Here is a 26,204-nt window from a genome sequence, read left to right on the forward strand (position 1 = left end):
AACCACCCGGAGTTTTTTTCAAACCAACGTGAAAGGAGGCGGAGTGACCGCCTGCCGTAAGGCTGATTGCGTTCTCTGACCGTCTGCTGTAAAGTGGATTTGTGCGTGGAGGCAACTGAATGAAAACTTAAAATTTACCGAAGGTTTGTGAGAAAAGCGGCAGCTCCCTTGTCGGTGCTCGGCCACTCAGAGTTTGCGTCGCGGCCCGGGATGCGTGGAACTCCAGGTCAGGGACTGAGTGATGTTAATGTCGGCCCTTGACCCAGACCCTCTCCCTAGGTCGCGGGCCCAAACCTTACCCCTGATACCGAACTTGAGCTCGGGCCCTGCCCCTGTCCCCCGAGTCCGGACCCTACCCCCGTCCTCAGGTCTTGACCAGCTGCAGAGTTTGTCCTAGTCCCCGTGCCTGTCGCTATCCCTGAGCATGTGCTCCAAACCCAGAGAGGGAGAAGGATGAATAAACGCATGTTGAGCCAATATCATGGACGGACAACTGATACTCTCCGAGAAATCAAAGTTGCAGAATTCTATGCTGAGAGCAGCAGGCGTGCCCGGACAGAACATGAGTTTGCTGCTCTTAAAGTTTACGTTGTTGGGCTTCACCGTGACAGTGTTGGAGGCCACAGAGTGGGATGGGAGGTTAAAGTGGCAGGCTGAAGTTAACAGGGAGCTCGGGATTACCCCTGCAGACTGAACGCAGGGGCTCGGCAAAGCGATCCAGTCTGCACACGGGTTCTCCATTGTGGAGGAGACCACATAATGAACACCGAATGCATCAATCTCAAAAATGTTGACTTGCAGAAACTGAATGTTGGCCTTCATTGCTAGAGGGATTGAATTCAAGAGTAGGGAGCAACTGTACAGGGTACTGCCGAGGCCGCACCTGGAGTACTGTGTGCAGTTCTGGTCTCCATACTTGAGGAAGGATAGACTGGCTTTGGAGGGAGTGCAGAGGAGGTTCACCAGGTTGATTCCAGGGATGAAGGGGTTAACCTTTTAGGAGTGATTGAGTCGCCTGGGACTGTACTCTCTGGAATTCAGAAGAATGAGAGGGGAACTTATAGAAACATACAAAATTTTGAAAGGGATAGATAAGATGGAAGTAGGAAAGTTGTTTCCATTGGTAGGTGAGACTAGAACTGAGGGAGAAGATTTAGGACGGAGATGAGGAGAAACTTTTTCCCAGCGAGTGGTGAATCTGTGGAATTCTCTGCCCAGTGAAGCAGTTAAGGCTTCTTCACTAAATATATTTAAGATACAGTTAGGTAGATTTTTAAATAGTAGGGGAATTAAGGGTTATGGGGGGAAAGGCAGGTAGATGGAGCTGAGTTTTTACAGACAGATCAGCCATGATCTTGTTAAATGGCGGGGCAGGCTCGATGGGCTGGATGGCCGACTCCTGCTATTTCTTCCGTGCTAGATTGGGAGAAGTGCACTGCTTCTCCCGGAAAGACTGTTTGGGTGTCTGGAAGGTGAGGAGGGAAAGGGTGAAGGGTCGAGCATTAGATTACCTATAAACAGAGTGTTGGTTAGTGAGAATGGCCCAGGGAGTCACAAAGGGAAACTGCTGAAAGAGGAGGAGGGGGGAAAGATGGTCAGTGGTGGACACTGCGGAGAATGAACTGTTGAATGTGGAGGTTAGTGGGGCTGAAGGTGAAATTCAGGAGAACTCTATCGGTTTTCTGTAGGAGAGGGGTGAGAACTGAGGCGAAAGAAAAGGATGAGACACGGATCTCGAGCTTGGTTAGCCCTTGCAGAAGCGAAGCGACAGTTCATAAAGAAGGGACATTTCAGAGGCACCACTCATCGTTGAGGCAAATAAATGGAGTCAGTGGAACTGGGAGAATGCAATCGAGTCCTCACGGGAGACAGAGTCGGGCAAACAGTAGCTGAGATAGCTGCTGCATTCACTAGACTTAATGTAAAGAGCAAGCCTGTCTCCTGTGACGGGGACAGAGAAAAGGAAGAGGCAGCGTAACCGTGTGAAGGTGCGGCAGGAAAGAAAATAGAACTGCTGAGCCTTGCATGAGTGTAAGAGGCGGCACCAGGGAAAATGGGTGCGATATTAAATCACCTGCCCCACCATTCAATTTGATCACAACTCAGTTTTCTTTAGTCTTCATTTCTTCTTCCCAATTTCACATAGCCCTCAGTTCCTCATCCTTCCAAAAATTATCTACCTTTCATTGCTCTGGCCTCCACACTCCTCCAGGGTACTAAATTATTAATACCTATCCCTTCAGAGAAGACGTTCTGATACTCTTACTGTGGAACTATGTTTATTTAGAGTCACGGCCCCTTCCAGCCCGACAAGCCTGCGTCATCCAATTCCATCCATCTGACACAGTAAACTTCTAACCCTTTGTGTCTTTGGAATGTGGGAGGAAGTCGAAGCACTCAGAGGGGACCCACATGGTCATGTGGAGAACGTACAAACTCCTTACAGACAGCAGGGGAATGAAACCTGGGTCGCTGGTGCTCCAATACTGTCGTGCTAACCGCTACGCTATCGTGTCCACCCAACGGTGGCGGGATTGAACCCTGCTTGCCGGCACCGTAGAGCATCATACTAACCACTATAACGCCCACCCTATGCCACCATACTGTCCATCCTATGCTACTGTACTGCCCACCCTTTGTTACTGTATTTCCGCGCATTCAACTCTCCCAGTGGTGGAAATACCTCAACGTCTACCTGGTCACTCCCCTTTAACATCTTCGTGTGTTCAATAATATCACCCCTCGTTCTAAACTACAGGACATCAGGATTGCTCTTATCTCAAGCCTGTATAGACTTAAGGCCAAATGGCTTCTTCCCGTGTTGTAAACAATTCTGATTCTATAATCTTGTTCTTCAGAATTGCTATTCAGAATTGATACTTCCAGTTATCAAGACCCTGAACTGGCATACCCTTCTTAGCTCTCCCCCACACTCTCTTAATCCTATTAACATTTCCTTACCTATTTCATCAAGCTTTGTTGATTCCCCATCTGATCACGTGAATTAGTAATAAACTATTTATATTAATAATATGCTGTCTTTACAGGTGCTGCCCTTTGCTGAACTCTCCATGTGCATATTCCCATCTCTGGGTTGAGCGCTCGAATACCACAGTGTTGGGAAGGGTGGGGAAAACCTGTCCTGTCCAAGTTATCGCAAGGTTTTCTCTCAATACCAAACAATAGTCCTTGCAATCAGAGCATTCCGCTTCCTTGCGTAATGTGCAGTGTTTAGCCTACGTGACCCTTTTTTAGTACAAGCTGCCTCACGCACCATGTTCGTTCTGGTGGAGATGGTGGACACTGTGCGGATTCCGCCCTGGTTCTTCGAGAGGAAATTAAACGATGCCATTGCAGAAGAGCTGAACAAAAAACTGGCCAACAAGGTAAGAGTCTGGAGGTTGAAGGAGTAATTTATGATGTGTTGCATCACAAAGTATCTTCGAGCCAGTAAATCCAAAAGGGTGTACTTAGCACAGGAGCAGGTCATCTGACCCACCATGATTTCAATCCAATCTGCTTGCAAGTTGCCTATAACCTGCCTGTCACATGCCTGTATAAATGTCTCTTAAATATTGTCATTGCACCTGTGTCCGTCACTCCCCTGGCAGTATGTTCCAGGCACTTACCATCCTTGGTGTAAAAAAATCAGTAGATCGCGTAGGATTCTGTTATCTCTGCTTTCTGTTCTGTCTTGCGACTTTATTATGGTAATTAGTCACATGAGTGGGAATGTGCTGAAGGCAAAGGGAATAAGTTACATTTTCTTGCTTACTTTGGGACAGTTTTGTAGCTTGGGACTGGCAGGGGTATCTTTTGCTGACTGCTGAGATGAAGCTGAATAACTTGTGTACACTTAAAGTTCATTGCTTCAAGATTGTACGTTTGCTTATAAAGTATTCGACTTTTGGAGCAATCATTGGAGCTGGGGGGAGGCGTGTCATGCAAGTATAACTGACGCAGTCGCAGGCTAGCGGCAATAGTTTTGGTTTGGTTTTGCCGCTACAGGTTATCTCACAGATCCATAAATCCTCCCCCTTTCAACTTAAAGCTCCGTCCCTTGACATTTGACATTTCCACCCTGGGGAAAAGACTGCTACCCCATGTATTCCTGTCCATCAGATTTCCCCTCAACCTCTGATGCTCCAGGGAAAAGAAATAGTCGGATTGGGGTTGTACACCTGAAGGGAGTGCAGAGAGATGGGTGAGGGGCGAAAGGAGAAACTCCAGAGCTTTGTGATAAATGCCTGCAGAGGCATGAAAGGTTCTGCAGTCTGTTTCTGTGCCAAATGTGTAAGATCTTTGCTTCTGAGTCAGAAGATTGTGGGCTCAAACCCTACTTCTAACAAATGAACAGATAACCGTGAAATGTCATTCAGTGTGAGTGTGGCATTGTCAAGGCTCTGTCTACTTTCTTGTGTCGATGTAATAGATCCCTTGGTGTCCTCAAAGATTTGAACTCTTAGAATTCCTGGGTATAGTTTATCCCTGAGTCACTATCAATAAAAAACCGAAGACCTGGTAATCACCACATCGGTGTTGGTGAGGGCTTGTTGTGTACATGTTGAAAACCAGGGACTACATTTCAGTGTATTCTTCATTGTTGTAAAGTACTTTGGCCCTTGATGTCTTTGTGGAGGGTGCACAGTATTAATTCCAAGATTTCAGTTTACTTTGGTTAAATTACAAACAAACATGCAAGTACTAAGCAAACTAAGTAAAGAGCTGAGAACCGATGCTAAGAGGTAGAATGAATGCGAAGTCAAGATGCCAAGGTAGTACCTCTGAAAAATCCATCACTTTTATAGATAAGAGAAATTCCTTTGAGATAAACTAGTTAACAGATTACATAATTAAAACAGTTACATCATGTGGGTAATGCACTAGTATGTAGCCAACGAAAAATGCGGAAGGTGCTAAACCGTTAGCTTAGCTGCTAAACTATTTTTTGCCAGTGAGTGGGGATGAACCCCCACATACGGTGCAAAATAAATGAGTTTGTTAAAAAGTACAAATTTTATACAAAGTATTATTTTAAAAATAATGGTTTCCAACAGACCTCACTTTCTGGTGTGCCTAAAATAATTTATTTGAATTCCAGGGTGTTAATCTTAAACCTGGTTCTCTTGTTGCTATAGGAAAAGATTTGTGATTGAAAAAGGTTAGGAATTGCTGTACCTGACAGAGTCACAGGGTCAGCTATAGCTGTCTCTAATTACAGATGAATAGATTACAGATCAACAGCGTGATCAGACAGCATTTAATAGCTTGTGCACCTTGTCACAGTTTTGGGTTCAAGCAGAGAGCAAAGAGCTAGATTGCAGAGGTGAGCTGAGAGTTATAACCCTTAACATCAGGGAGTTTTAAAACTGGTGAGTGGGCATCATGGATGACGCAGTAATGTAGTACTCTTACAGAGCCAGTGAACCCGGGTTCAATTCCACAGCTGTCTGAAGGAGTTTGTACATTTACTTGGGTATCTTCAGGGTGCTCCAGTTTCCATTCACATTCCAAAGGCATATGGGTTGGTGGGTAATTGATCACATGGGTGGCACAGGCTCTTTGGGCTGGGTGGTGGGTGTCAATCATTCCAGCACAACCCCTCTACTTCCCCAGGATACTAAAGAAATTTGGCATGGCCCCATCTCAATTTTTATCAGTGTCCCATAGAAAGCATCCTGTCTGGATGCGTGATGGCTTGATTTAGCAGCTGCTCTGCCTGTGACCACAAGAAACTGCAGAGAGTTGTGGAGAGCTCAGTGTGTTATGGAAACCAGCTTTCCCTGCGTGGGCTCTGTCTGCCCTTCATGCTGTGACTAAAGCAGGTAGAAGGCCGCACCCACCTCGGTCATTCCCTCTTCTCCCCTGTCCCATCGGGCAGAAGATACAAAAGCATGAAAGCACGTACCCCCCAGGCTCAAAGACAGCTCTTTCCCACTGTTATCAGATTCTCGTGTGGTTCCCTGCTAAAATAAGGTGGACTCTCAAACTCACGATCTGCCTCGTTACTGTTTACCTTCACTGTACTTTCTCTCTAGCTGCTGCACTTAATTCACATTCTGTTGTTGTTTTGCCTTGTACTGCCTCAGTGCATTGTGTAACAATTGATCTGCATGAATGGTATGCAAGACAAGCTTTTCACTCTACATCGGTACCTGTGAGAATAATTAACCAATTCCAAATCCAGTTCTATCGCAGGAGTTCATCAGCCAGTGTCCTGGACTGGGTCATCCTCAGCTGTTTTATTGAGGTTAGAAGTAGGGACATTCACTAAAGGTGTATATTGTTCAACTCCAATTACAACCTCTTGTAAATGAGCAGTCAGTGCCTGGGTAACCTTCAGGCACAACAGAAGTGGTACCTGATGACCATCTTCAGAAAGAAATAAGTTTTAGGCTCCTTGTCCTTCGTGCTCAATGAGGGGTGGCCTTTTAGAGGTGTATAAGATCAGGAGGGCATCGCTAGGATGAATGTACACAGTCTTTTTCCCCGGAGAAAGGGAATCAAAAACTAGGGGGAATAGGTTGAAGGCAGGGGTTCCCAATCTGAGGTCCATGGACCCCTCAGTTAATGGTAAAGCTCCAATGAAGGGGACTCTGATTTCAGGTGAGAGAAGAAACAAAGGGCCTGAGGGGCAGCTTCTTCATGCGGAGGATGCTGCGTATATGGAACATGGTTAAGGCAGGTACGATAACAGTATTTAAAAGACATCGGCCAACTACATAGATAGAAAAGTTTTATCAGGGTATGGGGACAAATGTGGGCAAATGAGACTAGTTCAGATGGACACCTGGGTTGACGTGGACCATGTGTGGTATTCCATGACTCTCACTTTTGCAGGGACTCCAGACATTCTGGGGTGGCTGGAGAAGTGGTCATCATTGTGCCAATGCTCATATTGATCAGCCACACCAATACTGAGATTGCACAGGTAGGCCAGAAGCCGTATGTCCTTCGGCAAGTGATTCACCTTTTGCAATCTGAAATCCTTTCCTGGTGTTTTAGCTGGAGAGCCGCTTCCTCACAACATCTAAGACTTCAGTCCTGATCTTCACTGCTTCTAAGTGGAGTGTGAACAATCTTTCTGTGACCACGTGGGCTTCCTCCATTTGCTCTGGTTTCCTCCTCCATCCCAAAAACTTGTGGGTTTGAGAGTTCAATTGGCCTTTGCAAGTTGTTCCTCGGTGTAGGTGACTGGTAGAACGTGGGGAGGAAAACATGGAATTATTGTAGGATTAGTGTAAGTGGGTGATTGATGGCTGGGGCGAAGAGCTTTTTCCTTGCTGACTCTCTGATTTTCCACCATCTATAAGGCACAAGTCAGGAGCACAATGACGGTGAATACAATACAGTGAGTGCAATTCCCAACAACTTAAGCTTGGGACATTTTTTTTCTCTCTCTTCACTGTCTTGTACAATTTATCTTCTGTTTATTGTTATGCTTGTGGCCTGCTGCAAGCAATTTTTGTGTTGCACCTCTTTCTCCCTGTACACGACAATAAACTCAACATGCAATGCTGGAGGAGCTCAGCAAGTCAGGCAGCATCTACAGAAGGGGATAAACTGTTTGTATATTCACTTTATTATCTCTTCTACATATAATAAACTTGACAAAGCAGCTCATTTGTTCGGCACTCTGTCTAAACATTAATTTCCTCCTCTGTCAATGCATAGTGTGTACTATCTACAAAATTCGCTCAGCTGCTCATCCTGGTTACTCTGTCAGGACCTCTGGAACTAAGGCCAAGGGTAACAGGCACAGGGAAACATTGCCACCTGCAGGCTGCCTACAAAGTTTGGAAATGCATCACCATTCCTTTATCCTCATTGGGTCTAAATCCTGAAACTCCCTGCCCGACAGAATTGCAGTAATTCAAGCACATTCTCAAGAGCGTTTAGTGATGTACGTACAATAAATGCCTGCCTTGTGTTTAATATCCATATCCTGGCGAAAGGATGGGCAATTAATGTTCTATTGTATTACGTTGGTTTAATGTCACATGTACAATGAAAAGCTTGTCTTGCATACTGTTCATACAGCTGAAATCATACGCAGTGCTTTGAGCTGGAATAAGGTAAAATAATAGGAATGCAGAATAAAGTGTAAAGGCTACTGAAAACAGGGCAGTGCAGGGAACGATAAAGAGCAGGATCATAACGAGGTAGATTGTGAGGCCGGGTCCATCTTATGTGCCGTAAAGTTAACAAATTTCACGACATATGCCACTGATCTTAAGTCTGATTCTGATCTGATAACAGTGAGATGGAAGCTGCCCTTGAGCCTGGTGGTATGTGCTTTCAGGCTTTTATACTTCTGCCTGATGGGAGAGGGGTGATGAGTGAGTATCTGGGTAAGGTGGGGTCTTTTGACTAGAAAAATAGAAGGCTGTGCGCTAGGGAAATTCTAAGCGGTTTCGAGAGTAAGTTACATGGTCGGCACAGCATTGTGGGCCGAAGGGCCTGTAACGTGTTGTAAATTTCTATATTCTGTATACGTTTGCTGCTCTAGTGAGGCATAGACAATCCATAGAGGGTATCTGGTTCCTGTGGTGTGCTGAACTTGTCCACAACTGTCTGCAGTTTATTGCAGTTTTACGCTATCAAATTAAAATTAGAAAGATAGATCAGAGCTCACCTGTTCAGGCTGATTGACTGGGACCGTCATCACATAATGGCTGGACGAGTAGAGCAGAAGGGGAAGACCAATCTGCAGTCTACAGAGTGTCAGTGACTCTAATTGTGAATTAAATGATAATTGCTGCTGGATTTTCTCTCTGCAGGTGGTGTACAACGTCGGTCTGTGTATATGCCTGTACGACATTACCAAACTGGAAGATTCCTACATTTTCCCAGGAGATGGCGCTTCTCACACCAAAGGTAAGGCACCGGACCCTAAGCAATGGTCTTCGTTCAGTGACTCTTAACAATCCAGAATTTCCTTTTCTTTCCCCTCAATAAATCTCTTAGTTGGAGCCTGGGGCACAGAGTTTCTCAGGTTTGCACGCAGAGGGGATTGGGCAGGGGATCCCAGTCCTCAGTTTGATCAAGTTCAATGTTCAAAGCTCAAAGTAAATTTTATTATTGAAGTACGTATAGTTCACCATATGCAACCCTGAGATTCATTTGTCACTTCAATTATCATTCAACCAGACATGAATACAAACAAACAAAATCATTTTCCTCCAGGGCTAAGGGGCAATACATAGTGCCAACAGCATATAAAGAAAAACATACAGTTGCAAAGAGAAGTATTTATTTATTGAAATACAGCACAGAGAAGGCCTTTCCCCTTCAAACCACGCCACCCAGCAATCCCCCGAATTAAACCTAGCCTAATCACGGGACAATTTACAATAACCAATTAACCTAACAACTTGCACTGTGTGAGGAAATTGGAGCACCCAAAGGAAATGCATGTGGCCAAGGGGAGAACATACAAACTCCTTACATGCAGCGGCGGGAATTGAACCCAGGTCACCTGAACTTTAAAGCATTGTGCTAACCACTATGCTACCGTGCCACCCCAAATATAGCCAAGTCCCTGAGTGGCATGGCCAGTAGGTTGATGATGCATGGGATGTTGTCCCAGTCCAGCTTGTCTTCCACCGAGCGAACACTGGAGGGCAGCACCGACAGGAAGGGCCAGCCCCTAACCCAACTGAGTCAGTTTCCTGCCACACATCATTCTCATCTAAGTTCATAGAGGTAAAGAAAGACCAGAGAGGGGAAAAAGGGATTCTTTCTGCCTGCTTTCAGCTGATTATCGTTTACATGGAACAGTACAGCATGTGAACAGGCCCTTCAGCCCACAGTGTCTGTGCTGACCATGATGCCAAATGCAACTAATTCCATATGCCTATACATGATATCCATATTCCTCCATTTCTGTCACATTCATGTGCCTCTATCACGTTTTGCTTCTACCACCACTCTTGGCAGCAGGTTCCAGGCACTACCGTGCTAAACAACTTGCCACAGACATCACAGGCAACCTTACACGTTTCATCTTGAAGTAATGTAATGTCTTCACATGCTGTGTTTTTTTCCCCAAAAATTTAAGTGGTATTTGGGTCCTTGGCTGATAAATGGGTGCTGGAATAGGAAGAGTGGGTTAATTTTAGTTTCGTAGAGCACTATAGCACAGAAACAGGACTTTTGGCCCATCTAGTCCATGCCAAACTGTTTCTCTGCCTAGTTTCATCGACCTGCATCCAGACCATAGCCTGCCTTACCCCTCCCATCCATTTACTTACTGCCCGTTACGCCGCTGGCATTTAGGGCAGCAATGAATGTCCTCCATCTCTGGTGGTGTTCAGGGCTTCCTTTGTCATGTCAGTAGCTTCCTGTCGGTTTTTGCTACTATCGGTCATGCAAGTCCCGGGTTGAGATTCAGGACTACCATCACACTTAGACGTAGAAGGGCTCTTCATGGCCATTTACATAACAGGGTTGTTAGCCCTGAGCTGAACCCGCGAACCTGGAAGACCACTCTCAGTCTGGCCTCTCCCCTTTGACCTGTTTGGCACGGGTGACCCTACCAAGAGCCAAAGCATAAAGCCCTGACTCCAGCTAATGTAGCTCTTCGGGTCATTGAGGCACGCAATCCTCCAAACCACAAGGTTGTGGTCCTCTTGTAGGTCCCATCCATTTACCTACCCAAATTTCTCTTAAATGTGTAATCAAACCCACATCCACCACCTCCGCTGACAGCTAGTTCCACGCTCTCACCTCCCTCTGAATGGCGATGTTATCCTTAAACTTTCTACCTTTCACCCTTAACCCATGACCTCTAGTTAAACCAGCCTCTGGAAAAGACCTGCTTATCTATACCCCTTGTATTTTGTAAACTTAAAAATATATATTATATTCCTAAAATTAATAGGAAATCCAATACAATCAACTATATTCATTGCGTCATCAAACTAATGTAGACACACACAAAGCAGCAATGCTCCCTGTGTTTCCGCTTTAAACAACATACCCATGAAGTGTCTGAGGCGGCTGCACAGAAACCAGCCCTTCAGTGCCCAGTGGTGGCAGGACTTCCCACTGTAGACCTTTCCCACGTTGAACTTGGGGGGCACTCATTTCACTGCAACCTCAAGTTCATTCATTCAGGGTTCGCTCGTTCAGCTGAGAGGTTAAGCTGAGGCTCCATTAGGTTGAACTCCCAACAAGTTGGTTACCCAACATTATTAATCAATTAGCTGTGTGTGGGATCTTGTGTATATTTTGGCACAGATCATCTTTCAAAGTGTTTAGGACATCCGAACAATCAATGCAGATGCTACCTCTAAATTGTCTTCCTCTAAAAGTGTCTCTTTCTCTGCATTTTCACCCCACACAGTTCACTTTCGATACGTGGTATTCCGACCCTTTCTGGATGAAATTATTACAGGCAAAATTAAAGGCTGCAGCCAGGATGGAGTCTGTGGTGAGTAACAAATCTTAAAATCCTGATTAGTCTCTCTTCCCCCCCCCGCCACCCCCAATTGTTGTCATCTCTTATTCTGGGTATATTGGCTCAGGTCATGATATAGCTGTCTGGTTCCTCTTGAGTAGAGGGAGCTAAGATTGTGAGAGTCATCAGTCCCCATGACCATTTGGGTTTCCTCCGGGTGCTCCAGTTTCCTCCAAAGACATACCAGTTGGTATATTAATTGGTGATTGTAAACTGTTCCATGATTAGGCTAGGATTAATTCAGGGTTTTGCTAGGTGGTGTGGCTCGAAGGGCCAAAATAGTCTATTCTGCACAGAATGTCAATTAAAATATAAAAACTATAGTTAATATTTGATGTACAGTAGTTGCATTTCCCCTTTTACTCCATGTCCCTTCAGAGCTTAAGTTACCAGAAAAAAAAATTCAGATTTTAAATGCATCAATTAATTAAGCAGCAGTTGCCAACTGTAGGTACAAGTTTCAAATTTCTTCTGTGCATGTACTTCAAATCCACTCCAATTTTTAGGCTCTGCCCTCTGTGATTCTAGACTTCCCAACCTGCAAGTGTCGTCTGACTCTGTCATTCAGTATCTGTGATTTTGAAAACCAATCAAACCTTCAAATTTTCAGGAATAGAGCCCTTGGTTATATACCCTTGTCCTTTATCATGGAGCCTCGGTATCCCTCTGTTAAATCCCTGCTTCAATCTTACATTGTCAGTTCATCTTCATTAGGTTGCTGACGTTGGAATTTCCACCAGCAGTCCAGCAAGAACTTGATCAGCGATACGAGCAGCCATTTTCTACCTCATTGTATTCTGGTCTTCTGCGCATAATCTGCATCTGTCCAATCACTGTCTCAATGTATTTGTTTAAAAAATCTCAGTTACAACATGGGGATCCTTTGAAGACTATTATACCTTGCATTAATTAATACTTCCAGTTTGATGGTTCATCTACGCTGCTCGTAAAAAAGATTCATTGAAAGAGCAGGCTGAACAAAAGTGAGAGCTGCCAGCCTTCACGCCGTGCAGGGAAGTGGGAGGTAACTGGAGCACCTGGGGGCAACCCACGCCGTCACAGGGGAGCATCCAGACTCCACACAGTCAGCACCGTGAGGCAGCGGCTCTATCAGCTGTAGCACTATTCCACTTACTAAGGTTTTGAGGAGCTGCCATCTGGAACTATTGCCGTTCCTCCGGTGATGTTTCCAATATGGGGGAGTGTAGGACTGCAGGGCCAGCCGCTGGTGTGGTGGTATTCGAGGCAAGTGGGTCCCAGATTCGAATCTGGCTGGCTCCTTGCATGCTTCCTATCATGCTGGGTTGCGCGTTGAGCTAGCAACTCAGCCTCTTAAAACCAGACAAATGCTAAAGAAACAGCAAGGTTGCTGCCTGAGGCGCGGAGAGGAATAACAATAGGACTAGAGGGCAGAACAGAAGGATGGTCCTTTAGGAAAGAGGTGAGGGGGGATTTCTTTCGGCAGAGGGTGGCAAATCTGTGAAATTCATTGCCACAAATGGCTGTGGAGGCCAAGTCATTGGGTATATCCCCAAAGCAGAATATGTTTTTAATTAGTAAGGCTGTCAAAGGTTACAGGGAGAAGGCAAGAGAATAGGATTCAGAGGGAAAATAAATCCGCTATAGTGGAGCAGACTTGATGGACCGAATGTCCTAATTCTGTTGTTATGTCTTATAGTCTTAAGACCTGTACTTCATCTGAAACAGTCAGTCACTTATCCCCACTCTACATTAGTTTTCCCAAGCCCTCCGTGTTATTCTTCTCGGTTTATCCATTGCTACCCTTGTCAGTTGTTATTGACTCTGTGTCCGTTGTCCTGAAGTGAATTTGGGATGATCCAGGTCATATTGGAGTGGTTGAACCACAGCAGAAGGTAGTCACTGTTTCAATGTAAGAAATGTGGCATTGAATTTGAGTGCAATCCACACCCACCTGTGGCACAGCGACACAGTAGTTCTGCTGCCGCCTCACAGCTCTGGCAGCCCCTCGGTGTGGAGTTGCACATTCTTGCCCTGACTGGGTTGGTTTCCCCCTTGATGCTCTGCTTTCTCTGCTCAAATCAAGATGTGTATCTGTTTGGTAGGTTAATTAGTCCCTAAATTACTCACAAGAGAAAATCTCAAGGTGCCGGAGATACATGCATCGCACACAAAATGCTGGAGGAACTCAACAGACCAGGCAGCATCTGTGGAAAAGAGTACAGTCGAAGTTCATTGGGTCTCAACCCAAAACATCAACCGTTTGCTCTTTTCCATAGATGCTGCATGACCTGCTGAGTTCCTCCAGTGTTTTGTATGTGTTGACTAAATCACTACCTGTGTACGTGGATGGCAGGAGGGTCAAAAAGAGTTGATGGGGCCTGTGAGAAAGAATGGGTGAGAGCGAACTGAGGGAAAGGGCTTTCTCTGTCAGCCTGCACAGGCTCTAGGGGCTGAATGGCCTCCGTGTTGTGCAAAATACGAAATAGGAGAAACAGATGTGATATTGACCAAAAAGTGTGCTTAATGCTGTTGATTGAAGTGTTTTTCATGGTGAATTGTCTCTATAGTGTGGCTATAGAGGCAGATATTTCTATTTATTTATGTAAAGATACAGTACGCAACAGGCCCGGCAACCCACTTATTTAACTCTAGCCTAATGAAGTTACAGTGACCAATTAACCAACTAACCAGTGAACTGTGGGATGAAACAGGAGCACCCGGAGGAAACCCACAGGGTCATGGGGAGAACGTACAAATGGCACAGCACCAGAATTGAACTCTGAACTCTGACACCACAAGCTGTAATATCGTTATGGTAACCACGACACTGTTACAGCTTGGGGTTCAATTCTAATGGCGTTCTAATCACGCTAATCTTTACGCTACCATGGTTGAGTGAGTCCAAAACTTGAGGGTTATAGAAGTAAGATAATGCATACAATAGAGAATTTAGGAAAAGTATATAACTCCCCAAAGTGTGGCAAGAATGCACAGACACATGGAGGAGTTAAAGATAACGACTTGATTTGGACAATAAAAATACTGGAAGAACTCAGCCAGTCAGGCAGCATTCGTGGAGGGAAGTAAACAGTTGATGTTTCGGGTCAAGACCCTTCATCTGGACTCAGAGTAGAAGGGAGGCTTGATGGTATAAAGAGGTGAAGGAAAGGGGTGGGACAAGAGCTCGCAGGTGATAAGTGGAGCCAAAGTGAGGAGAAGTTGATTGGCAGATTGAGTCAGGTGGGGGAAGGGTTAAAATAGCGACCAGGTTGGCAGGTAATAGGTGGAACCAGGGTGAGGAGAAGTTGATTGGCAGGTGGGGGAAGGGTTAAAATAGCGACCAGGTTGGCAGGTAATTGGAACCAGGGTGAGGAGAAGTTGATTGGCAGGTGGGGGGAGGGTTGAAATAGCGACCAGGTTGGCAGGTGATAGGTGGAACCAGGGTGAGGAGAGATTGATTGGCAGATGGAGTCAGGTGGGGGAAAGGTGGAGGCAGCGAGGAGCTGCAGATGATGTAATTTGTTAAAAGAATGTGGAGCATGGAAGCAAATAAGGGAATGAGGGAGGTAGAGAGGACAGATGGGAACAGCAAGGGGAGGGGAACCAGTGGGAGGAGTGTGTTGGTAATGGGCTGATGGAGTGAGTGGAGGAGGGGAAAGAAAATGGGTGATGGTGGTTAGGAGGGGGAATGTGTGTGTGTGAGAAAGTGGATAAACCAGGAGGAGAGGCGTAGGGACACAGTGTGAGCAAGTCGGCTGAAAATGAAGAATCCTGTAGGAGGAAAGATGACAGATTAGGTCTATTTGTCCCATGTACTTTGAAACGTTCAGTGAAATGTGCTGTTTGTGTCAATGAACAACACAGTCTGAGGTTGAGCTGGGGGCAGCCTGCAATTCACCATGCTTCTGACAGCAACATAGCATGCCGACAACTTATACCCTAACTCATACGTCTTCGGAAACTGGAGCTCCTGGAGGAAACCCACACGGTCGTGGGAAGAACATACAGACGGCGGTGGGAATTGAACCCCGACCTTACGATCGTTGGCAACCTAAAGCGTAACGCTAACTGCAAAGCTACCATGCTGCTCCACAAAGTTGGATAAATAAATCAGAGAGGATGGGAGGACGCTGTATCTAATATAGAAACTGCCACAGAGTGGTTGATCTGAGTGGTCAATTAGCTTTTGCACGGTAAAATATTTATTTAATATGAATATACCTGCATATATTTATCACTGGGAATAGAAAACAGTCTGGTGCTGTCAATCACTAAGTATCGTAATGACCTAAGGGATTTTACGAGTCAAGGATAGAGACAGGCTGAAATGGAGACTGATTAGAAATTGATGAGGGTGTTCATGTTAATAGCAATAACGTTTTTAATTGGCAGTAGCTTGAGGTGTTAAGAATAGCTGCCCTGCGGATGTCTGTGACAGAGAGCTGCAGCCTGGCCCTTCTCCCTCACTTGTTTCATGCCCGACCTCAGAAGCTGCGTTGGGACAGGGGACATGACGTGTCTCCTTCCTAATGTGGGTCATGGTGACCTTGTCAGAGAATCGAGAGCCTTGCAGCTTTGTGAGCTGGCTGCAGAGGCAAGCAAGTATATTTCTAACACATTGTACAGCCTCAGACCCCTGGGTTTATGTACAACACTGATGTTTCGTCATTAAGCCAGTTTCTGGACAACACATGGGGCCTCCCTCCATGTGGCATAAAACAGGCTTTCATTCCTTCAACAAAAACATTAAGGGACTCGATCTCAAACAAGAAAAAATCTCAGATGTTGGAAATCCATGAAACACACCAGTCTTGATAAAGGGTCTCGGCCCGAAACATCGACTGTACTCTTCTCCCTAGCTGCTGTCTGGTCTGCTGAGTTCCTCCAGCATTTTGTGTGTGTTGAAGGGACTCAGCCTGGTGGCGTTCTCAAACAAGAAATTGGACCCCGGTTTATTCAGGGGCTTGATAGAAATCATTCCTTCCCACAAACGGTAGTGGGAATCTATAACCTCTCATCAAGGTTGGAGTAAAGAAGAACAATTTCAAAATAGTGATAGATTTTTTTGAGAGGGTTAATGGTTATGTTAGGGAATGGAGTTGAAGTTAGAGAAGACGGTTGTTGAAGGATACAAGGGGGACTTGGATCAGCCGGGAAGTTGGATGACGGGATGGCAGATGAAATTTGATGCTGACAAATGTGAGTTAATGCAGTTTAGACATTCAGATGCTGGTAGGTTTGGAGGTTGGCCCTGTTGTGGGTATATCCAACCTGAATTCCTGATTTCTTTGGATGCAGAAAAATATACAGGTGAGTTGGAGAGTGAAATCGATCTGCAGTTAGCTCACACAGTCCTGTAGTATACTCTCCTGAAGGATGCTCTCTCATCGGCCTCCGAGACTGAAGTCACAGGGTCAAAGGGGGCTGAGGGAGCTTGTGAAGGTTCCTCCATGTTTTGACAGTCAAAGGGAGCACAGAAGGATTGAGCTTATCTGGAAGTGAAGCCTTAATGTCACCAATGTCACTTAGTTTCACTTTGTAAGAGGTGATAGCATTCAAGCCGTGCTATATCCTTCAATTAATGTTAGCTTTTGGTGGTATGTAAACTGTGATCAGTATCACGGAGGAGAATTCTCTTGGTAAGTAGAATGGTTGGCACTTAATTGTTACATGTTCCAGGTCAGGGGACCAAGAATACAACAAAACCACCATATGGGTGTACCACAGAGTGTTTATCATGAAACCTCATCTCTTCCCCCCCCCCACCTTTTGCCTTCTCCAAAACAGCAATTTGGTCCATCCTGTGTATTGAGGAGCCTTCTGGTCATACCGATGCATCACAAGTTATCAGAATGAGTCATGTCTCTGTGAAAAACAGAACACAGCAATTTCTCATTTCCCTCCAGTACAGCAATCTTGCCCTTATGTCCACAATCGGTCTCCAGCGACTGCGCATTTGCTGATGAGATGCTGGGTTGAGAAAGGGGAATCTCGTCCCTCTGTATTTCAGCCTGGCTTGGAGACTCCCCCCACCTGCCTTGCTTCCGGCCATGGCGATGAACCTTTTTCCGTTTAAATATGTTGTACTAGTATGCTTGAGAGTTAATTCTGCCGAATCCTTCAGTAGATTGTAGAATCTGTAATACATTAAGACAGTTGAAAAGAACATTGCTCAAAGGGAAATTGCAGTCTGCAGATTGCAGTGAGAGTGATTAAAAAGAGATATGTTTAGAAGTTTTGTAAGCAGCCCACAGAATGTTGCCATGGTTCACTGGCGCCATCTTGTATCTTTTGATCCTCTAACTGTGTTAATTTTGTAACGTCAATTCATGTTCATGAAAACTATCCCCTTCCTTTTACTCTTGAATGGGGACCAGTTTGCAGTTTGTAAGCGGTTTGGGCTGGTTGTGAATCCGTATGCTCTGGGGAATAGGATGGACTTTAATCCACTAACGCACAGCCCTTCTTCTTCACAGTGACCCTGGGATTTTTCGATGACATCCTGATCCCTCCTGAATCTCTGCAACAACCGGCCAAGTTGTATCCTTCACTGATGGTCCTTTCCCTGAGAATGGGATGCAAAGATCTGGTCACCTCAGCCTCTCTTAATGAATGGGCTGCATGTTTGAACTCCTGTCTTATTCCTTACAGCATCTGGATGAACCATTTAAAGACCAGGGATATGGCAATGTTTTAATGAAATTACTAAATCCAATAGGGAATTCCGGAGAGATTCTACCAAGGGAGGCATTAAAGTGCTTTTGCAAACCCAAGGAGAACGGTGTTATATTTAAGGGTAATTGGTAATGTGTTTATTATTGTTTCATGTACTGAGTTACAGGAAAAAAACTTTGTTTTCGTAGAGTCATGGAGAAATATTGTGGGGAGGAGCAAATATCTCCGCAAGGATTTTGCAGTTTCTTCTCTGGCTCCCACAAAGACTGAGGATGCTCTTGGTCATGCCCTGGAAATTGTCCACCTTAATGCACAGTAAGTCTGCAAAAGCCTCCTACTCCTACATGATCTCTTGAGCAACTATGTCTTTCTGCACAGTAAAGACTAAGTAGAAATGTTGTTTAAAAATCCCACCCGTTTCCTGTGTTTTGACACATAGCTGGTTCTGCTAAAGGGACCTATTCTCTGTAGCCAACCTTTTAATACATCTGTAGAACCTCATTGGATTTTCCTGAACCTTGCCTGCTGGATCTACCTCACTTCCTTTCTTTGCTCTCTTGGTTTCCCTCTTAAGTGTATTCATAATTTTTTTCATAATCAACGGATTCACTCATTCCCAACCTCTTAAACCCAGTATATGCTTTCTTCTTGGTGAGGGCCTCAATATATCTCATTAACCAAGGTTTCCTAAACTTGCCAGGTTGTCCCTTCACCCTGACAGGAGCAAGCTGCCCCTGAGCTCTTGATATCACACTTCTGAAAGTCTCCCACTTGCTATTTGTTCCTTTTCCTTTGAACGGACTGTACTAATCAACCTGTGCTAGATCCTGCCTAATTACTGCAAAATTAGCCCTGCTCCAGTTTGGGATGTGGATCTGTCGCATCCTATCTTAAAGAACTGATCACCAGAGCTAAAGTGCTCTCTGACTTCCATTTCAGTTCGTTCTCTGCGTCATTCCCCAAGAGGAAGTCATGTCTATACAGTCACGGACACAATTCAGACATTTATCCCCATTGCGGCCCTTAGCATTATATAGATACTTCCATCATATCAATCCATGGAGGTACTACAAGTGAAAAGCAATAAAAGAATGCAGAGTTACAGAAAGTACAGTGTGGGCAAGGCTATGACATGGTAGAGAACAGGAGTCTATCTTGTCATACAAGAGGATTGATCAATAATAACAGCAGGATAGAAGCTGTCCTTGAGCCTGGTGGTACGTGTTTTTCAGGCTTTAGTAAGGGAGATCATAATACAGAGAATGTCAGGCAGTAGTAAAACAAGGCATCTGGACTTGCTGTGTTGTCTAGAATTCATTTTGCCACTCGTCTGAGAGGCTTCTTCAGTTCTGATCCATGTTGGGTAGTTTTCCGGCTTATAAACTCCGTGAGTTGTTTAAAGGTATAGCAATCAGATGGAAGATCGTTAGGGGTCGTGGAGGTAATGAGAGGGTCATTAGTCTTTGAGGAGATGCCAGGGTAAAGATGTATTGTAAGCATGATAAGTAGCTGAGAAGTGGTGTTGTACCCCACACCCTCTGTTCAGGGATGGGTTTTCCAGTTTGACAAAGATGGCTTCTTTACCCCTCTTTCAAACCACCTGTCCTCCCAGTCCGAAATGTGCTCATTGTTATCATCAAAGGAGCATCCCTTGTCCTTTAGGTGTAGATATAAAGTGAGTGTTGACCTGAGGTGTTAGCCCTCCGATGTGGGGCCACCCATTTGTGAATTGGTTGTTTTGACTCACTGATGATATAGATCTGTGCAGTCCTCATTGCATTGGACAGCATGTACAATATTGCTCTGCTCACGGTTGCGTGTAGGATCCTCGGGGTGGATGAGTTTGAAAAGCACAGGGACTTGTGTTTCACTGAGATTCCAGTTACATGTGGGGTGACCGGGAAGAGGCCTCTCAGATGAGTGGCGAAACATCTAGACAACACAGCAAGTCCAGTTGCCTTCATTTGCCTTCATTTACTACAGTGACCTTGGTGACTGAGAACCTTCACAGACAAATACAGAGAATGGAATTCTTGATGTTGCAAAGCTGTGATAATGTTGGATTGGATGAGGCTGCTCTGCTTCTGTGCTTTAGAATTTCATAGCCTTAGAGATGTTTGATTTCTTCTTTATCATGTGCTGTGAATCACAGGAAGTGGATTGCAGCTTTTATGTCTGTCCACGGGAGCCTGAATGGAGTGGTGTAAAATGCTGCCCGTGGAGATGGGGGTGAAGGAGTGCTTCAGTGTGTATGTGGTCACCCACCAGCCCTCCTCCCACCTCCAGCAAACAGCCGATGGAGTCCTGTCTCCTGAATGCCTCTGTGTCACTGCAAAATGTATTCTAGCAGAGACTGCAGTGCATCTGTGGTGTGTGTGGTTTTCAAAATTTGCATTAAGCATTGCGAGACCAGAAACAAACTCACTAGTCAGTGGATTGGTTCAAGAGTGGTAACGTTGCTGCTCTGTAAAACCCTCGCTAGAACACATTTGGAATATTGGGATCAGCTCTGGTCACCTCAGGGTAGGAAGTACGTGTAAGCTTTAGATTGGAGGAGCAACACCCCATATTTTGTTTGTGCAGCCTCCAACCTGTTGGCATGAACATTAATTTCTCTAACTTACAGTAGTTTCTCCCCCTCCCCCACCCCTTTCTTTTTCCATTCCACACTCCGGCTCCCCCTCACCTCTTCAGTTCACCTCCCTCAGGTGCCCTACCTCCTTTCCTTCTCTCACTGTCCACTCTCCTCTCCTATCAGATCCCTCCTTCAGCCCTTTACCTTTTCCACCTAGCACCTCCCAGTTTCTCACTTCACCCCCCCCCCCACCTGACTTCATCTATCACCTTCTAGTTTGTAAATCCTTCCCTCCTCTTCAGCTTCCTCGCCCTTCCTTTCTAGTCCTGATGAAGTGTTTTGGTCTGAAACATTGTCCTTTTATTCCTTTCCATAATGACCTGCTGAGTTCCTCCAATATTTTGTGTATTATTCTGAAAACTTCAGAGAGGGTGCAGAGGAGATTTACCAGGATGCTGCCTAGATTAGAGAATATGTCTAATGAACATTGCTGAGCGAGCTAGGGCTTTTCCCTCTGGAGCAAAGATGATGTGAAGTGACGTGATAGAGGAGTACAAGATAAGAGGCGTCGATACTGCACAGTCAGAGACCTTACCCCGCGGTGGAAATGACTGAGACAAGGGACACGATGAGAGGCATTGATAGTGGACTGTCAGAGAGCTTTTCCCGGGGTGGAAATGACTGAGACAAGGGGCATGATTTTAATGTGATTGGAAGAATGTAGACAGCGAATGTCAGGGGCAAGTTTTATTTACACAGAGAGTGGTGAATGCCAGAGGTGATGGTAGAGGCAGAGACATCAGGGGCATTTAAGAATGATAGAAAAATGGAGGGTTACGCAGGAGGGGAAGGGTTAGATTGATCCTAGATCGGCACAACATCGTGGGCTGAAGGGCCGGAACTGTGCTGTAACGTTCTATACTCTGTGCGGTGTGCTTAGCACTGAAAACTCAGCCTGACAGCAGCACCTGATACTCAGAGAGGACAAAGAATAGTACAGCACAGGAACTGGCCAACTATGAGACCAATTTAAAACTCATCCTACCTGCTTACACATGGTCTAACTCCCTGTATTCCCTGCATGCTCATGTGCTTGTCTAATTGCCTCTTGAACACTGCTATCATACTTTCTTTTACTATGTTCCCTAGCAGCGAGTCACAGGCACCTGCCACTCATTGTGTAAAAAAAACCGGATCTTGCATATCTCCTACTTCTCTCCTAAACCTGATAGTAATTAAGATTTCCATCCTGTGAGAAAAGACTCGATGGCTCTCGTAATAGTTTATCAGGTCACGCCGACGGCCTCTGGTGCTCCAGAGAAAACAGTCCCAAGTTTGCCCAACTTCTCCTTGTTTGCCCAACCCAGGCAGCATCCTGGCGAACTTCTGCAGTACCACCTTTCCCAGAGTTTGCTGACCAGAGCTGTGCGCAGTACTCCAAATACGACAGGACTGAAGTTTTAAACAGCAGCAGTGCTCTGACCGATGAAGGGAAACGTGTCATATGCCTCCTCTACCACCCTGCCCACTTGTGTTGCCACTCCCTGGAAGCTATGGACTTGCACCCTAATAAACATCTGTACCATCAAAGGCCTTTAATATACATCTGGCCAACTTGATGTGGGGTTGAACATAGAACAATACAGCACAGTACAGGCCCTTCAGCCCACAATGTTGTGCCAACCCTTAAACCCTGCCTCTCATAAAACCCCCCACCTTAGATTCCTCCATATACCCGCCTAGTAGTCTCTTAACTTTCACTAGTGTATCTGACTGCACCACTGACTCAGGCAGTGCATTCCCTGCACCAACCACTCTCTGAGTAAAAAACCTTCCTCTAATATCCCCCTTGAACTTTCCACCCCTTATCTTAAAGCCATGTATTGAGCAGTGGTGCCCTGGGGAAGAAGCGCTGGCTGTCCACTCTGTCTATTCCTCTTAATATCTTGTACACCTCTATCATGTCTCCTCTCATCCTCCTTCTCTCCAAAGAGTAAAGCCCTAGCTCCCTTAATCTCTGATCATAATCCATACTCTCTAAACCAGGCAGCATCATGGTAAATCTCTTCTGTACCCTTTCCAATGCTTCCACATCCTTCCTATAGTGAGGCGACCAGAACTGGACACAGTACTCCAAATGTGGCCTAACCAGAGTTTTATAGAGCTGCATCATTACCCCGCCACTCTTAAACTCTGTGCCTCAACTTATGAAAGCTAACACTCCATAAGTTTTCTTAACTACCCTATCTACCTGTGAGGCAACTTTCAGGGATCTGTGGACACATACCCCCCAGATCCCTCTGCTCCTCCACACTTCCAAGTATCCTACCATTTACTTTGTTCCTTGTTCTACTGGGAATTATAAATGAAGGTTTGGGTGACATGATACTGCTCCAATTTTTGTCAGCAAAGTCTGATCAATGATGCATGATTGGCTTCAGTCAAGCTAAGCACGATGCTGTTTGGAAGTGCTCGTACTGATTTCCATATGCACTAGACATGCACTGGAAACGGTTGCTGCAACTAGGTTCTGCCAAGTAGCACAAGTGGTCCACTGCAACTGAAGCTTGTCCTGACCCTGCTTGTTATTTCCCTGACTGATCTGGCAGCGATGAGACTGAGCAGGTGTGGGTGTGGGAGTACGAGACCGACGAGGGCACACACGACCTGTACATGGATGTCGGCGAGGAGGTCCGGCTGAGGGTGGTGGATGAAACCTTTGTGGACACCTCCCCCACTGGGCCCAGCAGAGCAGATACTTCCACCACTACAGCAGAAGAAACACAGAGGAAGGAATCTCCCTACACGCTGACGGTATGGCTAAGCTCTTCCCTCTCAGTAGATCCATCCCTTCCCAAGACCTGCATTAATATAGCTGGCAGGCAATTCAGTGCTTTTTAAAAGTTTGGACAGCAAGATAGTATGGTATTTAGCACAATAATTTTACAGTGCCGGTGATGGGCGTTCGATTCCTGCTGCTGCCGGTGAGAAGTTTGTATGTTGGCCCTTTGACTATGTGGGTTTCCTCCCACATTCCAAAGATGTTCAGTTGGGGTTAGTGAGCTGTGGGCTTGCTGCGCTGGCACCTGACGTGTGTTGGCACTTGTGGGCTCTCCCCAGCAAAAACCTTGAATTGCGCTGGTTGTTGCAAAACGGCATATTTCACTGTATGTTTCAATGTACATGTGATAAATAAAGCTAATCTTACTTTTGTAGAAGTTTGGAAGCATTTCTGTACATGGAAAATCCCACAACCAGCTGACAAATAGTAAGAAGGTCATATTTTTAGTGACGTTACTTAAAGCGGTGAATTTTGGCCAAACACCATAGTTTTACTTTTCTTCAAAACTATGCAGTGGTGATCTTTTGTATGTAGCTGGGAGACCAGACTAGGTCTCCATTTGACATTTTATCTAAAAGACAGTGACAGTGCTGCATTTCCCCTTGAATCCCAGAATTTAAACCAAGTTGAGTACATCAATGGTGCTCTCCCTCTCTAAGATTGAACTACTGCCACCCGTTTCACTGAGAGGAGAAGTGATCATGGTTGGGTGTTGTCCTGCTCTGTTCTACACTTACTGAAAAGAGAATTAAAAGGAGAGTTGTGTGTGGCCATTAACTGTTGTCGGCACGGAGACCAACATCCGGTGCTGCTGGCAGATCATCAACTCGGTGAAAGACGCTCTTTGGTCGCCCCGAAACTTGATGGTCTACCAGCACACGGAGATGTCCGTGACTGACACATTCTCGGCTGCAGGAGTACAGGCTGAGGGATGCACTCAAACTCGGTGCAGCCACCGCAAGGGCCCGGTGGGGAAGGACCACAGTCTAGGGTTCTTCTCCCGCAGGAGTTGAGGGGTGGGGGGGTGCAGTACCTCTAAACAAGTGTATGTAAATATGAAAGAATAAAGTGTCACGTGGGTGGCGAAAAGTATGAAAATGTAAAGACAGCAATGGAAACATTTGTAAAGGATTGAAAGTCATTGAATGGTTTATTGTATATAATTTTACTTTTGAATAAAGTTTATTTTGTTTAATAAAACTGTTGTCCCTGGAGCATGAAGGGAATTGTAAACTACATCCACCTCCGAGTGAGTCATGTCTGGAGGTCAATAAAGGACTACATGATATTTAACTAGGGGAGAATCTGAACATTATTTTGTATCTCATGGGGAATGTGTTAGAGCAAGATCATACTGCGTTCCACTGCTGTGAAAATTTTCCCTGAGTATTTTAGGCTTCTGTTTGATTCTTTTGCTCCCCCTGCCTTTGTGTGTGTGACGAGTAAACAGAGTAGGTGGGGAAGTGCTCATGTAACCCTCTGCATTATTTCAGCCTGTGCTCTTGAATTGTTTGCAGGGGTCCATCAGTGAGCCTGGCCTGGGACTCCTATCCTGGTGGACGAATGGTTAATGAGCCGACCTGATCCCGCTGATTGAAATGCAGCACAGTGACCATCTGCCCAGAGCTGGAACTTCCCGTCTTCCAGCCAGCTCCTCAGGGGTCTTATTTTCTGAGAAGCGGACAGATGCTGGGCGTTTAATTAGAGCGCGAGGCACGATCCAGCTGGACCAGCACCCAAGGTTTCTGTGATGAGCAAGTAAAGGTGGAGCGTGTCCAGAGAAAGATGAAGGGCCTCCACGTGGAATGCCTGGGTTAGTCTTGACTACTTCCCGCCGTGCCGAATGCTGCTCCTGCCCTCCTGGCTGATTAGGCTGCTTGTGTGATAAATTAAAGATGTTTGCTCAGTGAATTTGGTTCTTGTTTGTTTAAGCTGTGATTCCCATCGCTGTTGAGAAAATGAGCTAAGCCCGTGAACCAGATGCAGCCTCTGATCCAGAGTCTCTTTGCCGCTTTCTTAATGCGCCCCCGGCTGGCCTGGCGTGGACTACTGTTGCTTGTGAATCAGAAGGTGGTGAGTTCAAGCCCAGCGGATGGCTTTGCCTGCCATGAGCCACGGCAGGGCTGCAGCCCCGGCTGAGGTTTGCATTACTCCATTGGTCATACTAATTTGTGGCTCTATCAATGAACAATTCAATGATTTTTCTGGAAGAGGACCAGCCGGCCTTGGCCTTTCCTCGTGCAGTTTACCTCATATCTTCAAGAGGAGAGAAACCTGTGCATGTATTCCAGGTGCCAGACGATGACCACTTTCTGTATAAGACAATCATCCCGTGTGGTGTTTCCATTTATAGTTATCGGGCATGAAAACAGACCCCTAAGTGCAATACTTCCATACTGACCAAGTTGCCTAATTGATCTGTTCCTATTTGCCTGTGTTTGACAACCTTTTCTGTCCGTTCACCTGATCGAATGTCCTTTAAATATCGTGATTGTAGTCACCTCCATCACTTCCTCAGGAAGCTCATTCCATGTGTGCAGCTGCCTCTGGCCCCCTTTTAAATCTAACTCCTCGCACTTTAAACCTATAGATCTGGACTCCCCCACCATGGGAAATGGGCTGTGGCTACTCACCTCATCTGTGGCCCTGAGTCAGCTCAGCCCCTGTAC

General features: G+C 45.6%; 2 protein-coding genes across 3 annotated transcripts in view; one reads left to right on the forward strand and one right to left on the reverse strand.

Annotated features, from left to right (window-relative positions):
• LOC132383020 (general transcription factor II-I repeat domain-containing protein 2A-like) overlaps positions 1–26,204 on the reverse strand; it is a 266,610-nt gene that overhangs the window by 213,156 nt on the left and 27,250 nt on the right. The gene's annotated exons all lie outside the window — the stretch shown is intronic.
• polr3h (polymerase (RNA) III (DNA directed) polypeptide H) lies at positions 61–25,440 on the forward strand. Of its 2 annotated transcripts, none has more exons than XM_059953706.1 (7): positions 61–143; positions 3,048–3,386; positions 8,781–8,877; positions 11,348–11,434; positions 17,920–17,983; positions 23,303–23,507; positions 25,053–25,440. In XM_059953706.1, the coding sequence occupies exons 2-7, from the start codon at positions 3,276–3,278 to the stop codon at positions 25,104–25,106; spliced, it is 618 nt and encodes a 205-aa protein (XP_059809689.1). In that variant the 5' UTR covers positions 61–143; positions 3,048–3,275; the 3' UTR covers positions 25,107–25,440. The 2 variants fall into 2 exon arrangements, with proteins under 2 accessions (XP_059809689.1, XP_059809688.1); XM_059953705.1 differs by having other exon boundaries at positions 83–226.

This window comes from Hypanus sabinus, chromosome 29 (assembly GCF_030144855.1).
Source record: "Hypanus sabinus isolate sHypSab1 chromosome 29, sHypSab1.hap1, whole genome shotgun sequence".
In the NCBI taxonomy this organism is placed as follows: domain Eukaryota; kingdom Metazoa; phylum Chordata; class Chondrichthyes; order Myliobatiformes; family Dasyatidae; genus Hypanus; species Hypanus sabinus.